The following is a 5,668-nucleotide window of genomic DNA, read 5'->3' on the forward strand; positions in this document are numbered from 1 at the left end:
TAATAAAAAGTTGCACTTAAAAAAGTTGTTATACAAGAAATTTATCCCTTACTTTCACTCTGACCTACCATGACATGAACAAAAAATTTAAGCATTACAGTTCTGTTTCAGTTACTTAGCGCGTATTAACTAATATTTTATGGGAATCTTAATAACATTACAAAGCACTGTATATAAATACATATAACATATTAGTTTACTTGAGTAAAGTACAGGCATACATCGTGTCACGCGCATGGAATTTAGGCATGAAATTCGAGTTAAAAAAAAAGTTGGCATGTAAATTATATAATTTACTTTATATATTTACTTTATATATACATCACGCACGTTCAAAAAAGTTTAATCAATTGCCTAAGTGAGCGAACAAAGTATTTATACCTCTTTCAGTTACACTAAAATAACGTATTCTATTATTTCTGTTTACAATAACCTTCATAAAAACTCATTAGGCACTTAAAGGCAGCTGAATCTTGTTTGATATTATAGGTAATAGTTTCAACTTTCATCTCTAATAGATTAGGTGACAGAATTCTGCAGAATTATGAAACTTTTTCCTTAAAAACTAAATTGAAAAGAAAATTGTATGATGTAAAATTCACGTAAGGCTCTTAGCTTATAACTATTTTCTACACAAATATTGAGTATTCTAATATACATAATTATATTCTACTTTCTTTCACGAGTTGATTCCATCTTGTTAGAAAGAAATCGGTTAACTGAACGAAATTTGGTGTCTATTCAAAGACGAGCGATGCTTCTTCTCCTGCGTGCACGCCAAATGTTACTCGAGCGAAGGCCGTCTTTGTATTGATTTTAAAAAGCAGGTATAAAGGATCTGACTCTAATTCCAACGGATTTTGAAACTAGAGATATTATTCTAGCCAACCCAACAATTCAAATTCCCCAACTAGAAACTTTATTTTTTTATTTTTGGCCAGCTTTTCGGGATTTGGCCTCACTGTGCGCCGCGGCGGTGCGCCGCTCCTGTCTGCCTCTTGTACTCGGCCAGTTATTCGCTGACTATTTCTTTTAATAATTCAAAAACTAAGCTTCGGAGAACATTTTGGTAAGAGAAAAATCGTCTTAGAATTTAATCAGGAATACGACATTTCAGGGATACTATACCTATTTTGAATCACCCTGTATACTGTTTGCTCGTAGGTGCGGGATGGAGCGGTGCCGAGAAAAGTGTGCGCGGTGGAGAAGGTGCCCGTTATTTACGGCACGTTACACTAGGGTGGATCGAAAAATTTCAAAGTTATATTTTCGATTTACTATACCGCGGAAAAGTTGCCTTAGGTGTATACTAGCATACCAAAAAAAAGATCCAAATCGGACATCTTCCGATCGCGCAAAACGCTGAAAGTATTTAAAAAATAACGAATTTGACAGTTTTTTCGTAGTGTTTTTTAATTTGGGGTTTGTATTTCTTTAGCGCTATGGTACTTAAACGTAAGTAGTAGCATTGAATAGTCTGCAAAAAAATATCTCCGCTTTTGAAGCATATCTTCCGATCGCGCAAAGCGTCTGAATATTTGCAAAAATTGAAGATATTTTTTTGCAATGCTACTACTTACGTTTAAGTACTATAGCGCTAAAAAAATACAAACCCCAATTTAAAAACAATTTACGAAAAAACTGTCGAATTCGTTATTTTTTAAATACTTTCGGCATTTTGCGCGATCGGAAGATGTTGTCCGATTTTGATAATTTTTTTGTTATGCTAGTATACACCTAAAGCCACTTTTCCGCGGTATAGCAAATCGAAAATATAACTGAAATTTTTCGATCCACCCTACTGTATACTTCGCGTTCACATTCGGCTCGAAGCCCGTCAAGGTTAGACAACGTTTGTGTTATTAAACGGCTGTTATTTAGATCGACGGTTGCTAATGTTTCCCTGACCCATACAGGGTACTGCTGAATTATTTGAAAATTCATTTCATATTCCGGTACTTTTGGTACAAAACATCTAAATTCCTTCTTCTGACTGTAATAATATAACTGTAATGAACCCTCACTTTCGTTATATCGTTTTTCCATCCACGCGGTTTTGAACTGTACCCTGGCTTGTATTGAATAGAATTCATCGAGGAAGCTTTCTTTGAATTCTTCGTACGTTAAAATTTCGCTATTTAGATCTCTCCACAGATTAGCTCTCCCTTCTAACGCTTGCTCTATTATTATTAATTTATTCTTTTCGACAATATTTTTTACTCTAAAAAACCTTTCCATTTTCTCTAAAAATTCAACGGGATTTGAGGAGATCTCGTCTTTGAAAGTTGGCATTTTTATATCTATATTGTAATTATTTAAGTGCCCGATAATCGTCTCTAATCCTCGCTCGTTTGCTCTCTGACCTATATTTTCTTCAATATTCTCATTTGTCCAAGTTATTCGCGGGTCGTTCATTGTCCGTAACGTCTCGAGTTCCGTACGCGTTCGCTCCAACTCCTCCAGGATTTTGTTCGTTTCCTCCCTGCCTCGCTCCATCTCACTCGCGCTAATTTCGCCGAACGGGTCCCTTGGTGTTATCGGCATATTTTGCCCTTTCTTTTTATTTCCTATGAATATACAGGGTGTCCTGAAATTCACGAATCAAAATACCATAGCAAGAAAGTCGTCGAAAAAATAAATTAAAAAGTTATTTGCCATTTTTCGTTCCGAGCAGTAGTTTTTTTTAGATAAAAGGTTCAAAACAGGCCAATCGTACCCTACGGTTGAACGGAAACCTGTCCGTGAGTCGCGCGTCGATAGTGTTAGTGCATTAACACAATACAATCTTTCTCCTTTCTACTTATCTGCCTTATTAGTTTTTATTAATATTAAAATTGGTAATTAAAAGAATTCTTGGAGATTTAAAATTTTATTTTTGATAGTGAAAAAAATTAACTTAAAAAATCATCTTGGTCAAATCGGAACTCGGATGACGGCGGAACAGGGGGCACTATCACCACAGTTATTTTATTTTACAATTTTCTTAAGTGAAAGTACAACTAATATCAAATTGTAATCTAAAAAGATGCTTCCTGGATAGAAAATATCATGCTCATTGCAAAAAGCAATTATTGATTATTTCGGAGCTACGTGAACGCGGCCGTGGCAACGCTGAGGCGCGCGGCGACTCACTCACGCACACTAGTAGACGCGTGGCTCACGAACGTGCGTCCGTTTAAAAAGCGATGCGGATTCGCTAATTTTTAAATAATAATAACTACTTTGTGAGGCGTGACTTGAAAAAATGATTCGGGACTCTTCGACTCAGTTTTTAATGAGAAATATCAGTATATAAATGGTGGGCGCGAATTAGAATACACCCTGTATAACTTTTCTTCTCAGTTTGACCCAATCTACTATAATCTTTGGAATGGCCCAAATCGAATCCGACACCCTGTATAAACTATAATAAAATATAAAATAAGTAAGAAAAATAAGAAAAAATCATTTATAAATGTTTTATTTTTTCATACATATAGGGTAAGCAAATCTATTTCGGAATAGCACCTAATTTCGGAACGCTTTAATATTTCTTGCGTTAGCTGTCACGTATAATGTCAAATTTTGATCAGTATTATAAATGAAAACTCTCTGTCACCAACATCAAAATATTATGTGACGAGAAAGCTAAGTGTTCTGAAATAGGTTTACCCTAAAAACAAAAATTGAAAACGTAAATATGTCTATAATTACATGTCTCAAAGACGTTTTAGAATTGAAAATATCTTTCAAACGTCTTTAAAATGTTTTGAAGACGTTCCTAAAACGTCTTAAAAACATGGTATAAGTCCTTTAAAAACGTCTTTAAGATATCTTGGAGACGTATATCCAAAAGATATAAGACGTATTTAAGACCAGTTTAAATGATGTTGAAAATCGGGGCACACGTCTCAAAAGATGTCTCAAAAGACATCAAAAAGATGTCTGTCTGGCAATATTGTGAGATTAACACATCTAAAAGATGTTTTTAAGACGATATAATGTTGTCTGGGAAGTATAGGATACGTGTGAAAAAGAAATTAACGTCATATTGATAGAAATATGGTTATTTTATAGTTACACCACCAACTGAATATTTTAAATACATTTTTCTTGTACAAACACAAGTTGTTACATATTTATTTCTCAAGCTTGGATCACCAATCGTAAAGTTTAAAAACATTTTGTAAAGCGCAATTCGCTACATGTGTGTGGCAAGGCACGCTGTGCGTAACGTCCAACTAATTTAGAGATTGTATGTCTTCGTAGTGCGCGTCGATAGTTCGATATAAACATCTTCTCTTGCATCGTCCAGGAGTAACTTCCGCAACCATTCTCGTTTTTCAAAATTTTTTTAAAGAACGACATGTGGAAGATGTTCACGCTCAATGGAAGTTACAAGTGGATGAATTTATTACCGCGACTCGTCACAGCGCGCCCAAGCACCGCACCATCAGTATGCAACCTTTCGAAGTTATCCCTGCGATCGCCGACAGGCTCCTAAAAACAGTGTACAACCGCGTAAAAATTGTAGGTCCGGCAAACTTCGAAATAGGCGATCAGGTACGCGTCAGCAACTACAAAACGATTTTCGAGAAGGTGTATACACCAAATTGGACCGTTGAGGTATTTAAGGTCGTTAAAATACAACGCACCAATACCATAACCTATCTACTGGAGGATTATCCCATCGCTTGGGCGTTCTACGAGCACGAGTTACATCGTGCGACTTATCCCGATGTGTATCTCGTGGAAAAATACTGCCTAGGAGGGGTGACAAGGTTGACGCGAAATAGTTGGGATTCAATGGATCAAATCAACTCTTGGATGCAAAAGGACACCGTGGTTTAATCATATAGACCATTTAAACAATTTTTTAATCCAAAATATGTAACATACAACTGTATAAAATATAAAGTTTATATTCAAATTTTAACTACAAAAAGTTAAATTCAATACTCTGATAATAAATGTACTGTTACGTCCCAGGTGTACGTGGGCGCGCGCGCGCGCCACGGCGCCGCGGGGTGTGCGTTTGTTGACGGTCTAATAATAGCGACCGCGAGCGCGAACGCTAAGTGAGATAGGCAAGAGAAATAGTGCGAAAAAAAGAGAGAGAGATGGTCTCGGCGAAAGAAAGGACGAGCAATGCTATGTAACGCTCGACGCTTCTATTTTCGGCGCGCCGCGAGAGTTCTTGGAAGCCCGCTGGTGTTTTGCCTTGCGGGTTACGCGCTGCTGTCCGTGTTTCGCGAGTGTGCGTGTGCGTGGGTGTGTCGGAAGGGAAGAGGGAACGGTCCTTCCGCAGGGTCGAGCGGAAGCAGTGCAGGAATGGCGGTTCTAGGTGAGAATAACAGAGTCTACTTAGAGAGACCTTGATTCTTCTATTAACTATTTTATTAACTCTCCTCTCAACAACAGCCTGGTCTTTGTCGTCAGGGTTTCCACGGCCTTGATAGTGGGGCCCTGTTCGGGGCCAGTCGGTGAGGGACGTGCCGCGGGGACTGGTACCACGGAGGGCCTCATGTCTTCCTTAGCGACGGGTTGTCGCGGAGCCGCGGTCCCGGTGAAGAGCTCCCGGGGTGATGGGAGCGGGGTTGCCGGAACGGGCGGTGCAAATAAGCGCGCTCCGTAGGCGGAAGCGGGATCGACGGCGGTGAGCGGGCCCGGTGCGGCGAACACGTAGAGA

General features: G+C 38.5%; 1 protein-coding gene across 1 annotated transcript; it reads left to right on the forward strand.

Moving 5' to 3' along the window:
* The first annotated feature begins 3,779 nt into the window (after window positions 1–3,779).
* Window positions 3,780–4,944, forward strand: LOC105555881. The gene has a single exon (XM_012002923.1). The coding sequence runs from the start codon at window positions 4,438–4,440 to the stop codon at window positions 4,828–4,830; it is 393 nt and encodes a 130-aa protein (XP_011858313.1). The 5' UTR covers window positions 3,780–4,437; the 3' UTR covers window positions 4,831–4,944.
* The last annotated feature ends 724 nt before the right edge of the window (window positions 4,945–5,668 follow it).

Source organism: Vollenhovia emeryi, unplaced genomic scaffold, assembly GCF_000949405.1.
Source record: "Vollenhovia emeryi isolate VEMERY1.0 unplaced genomic scaffold, V.emery_V1.0 DF940597.1, whole genome shotgun sequence".
NCBI lineage: Eukaryota > Metazoa > Arthropoda > Insecta > Hymenoptera > Formicidae > Vollenhovia > Vollenhovia emeryi.

Excerpts from the sequence above, each read along its gene's own strand:
- LOC105555881 (XM_012002923.1), top strand. The coding sequence starts at position 4,438 with ATGCAACCTTTCGAAGTTATCCCTGCGATCGCCGACAGGCTCCTAAAA.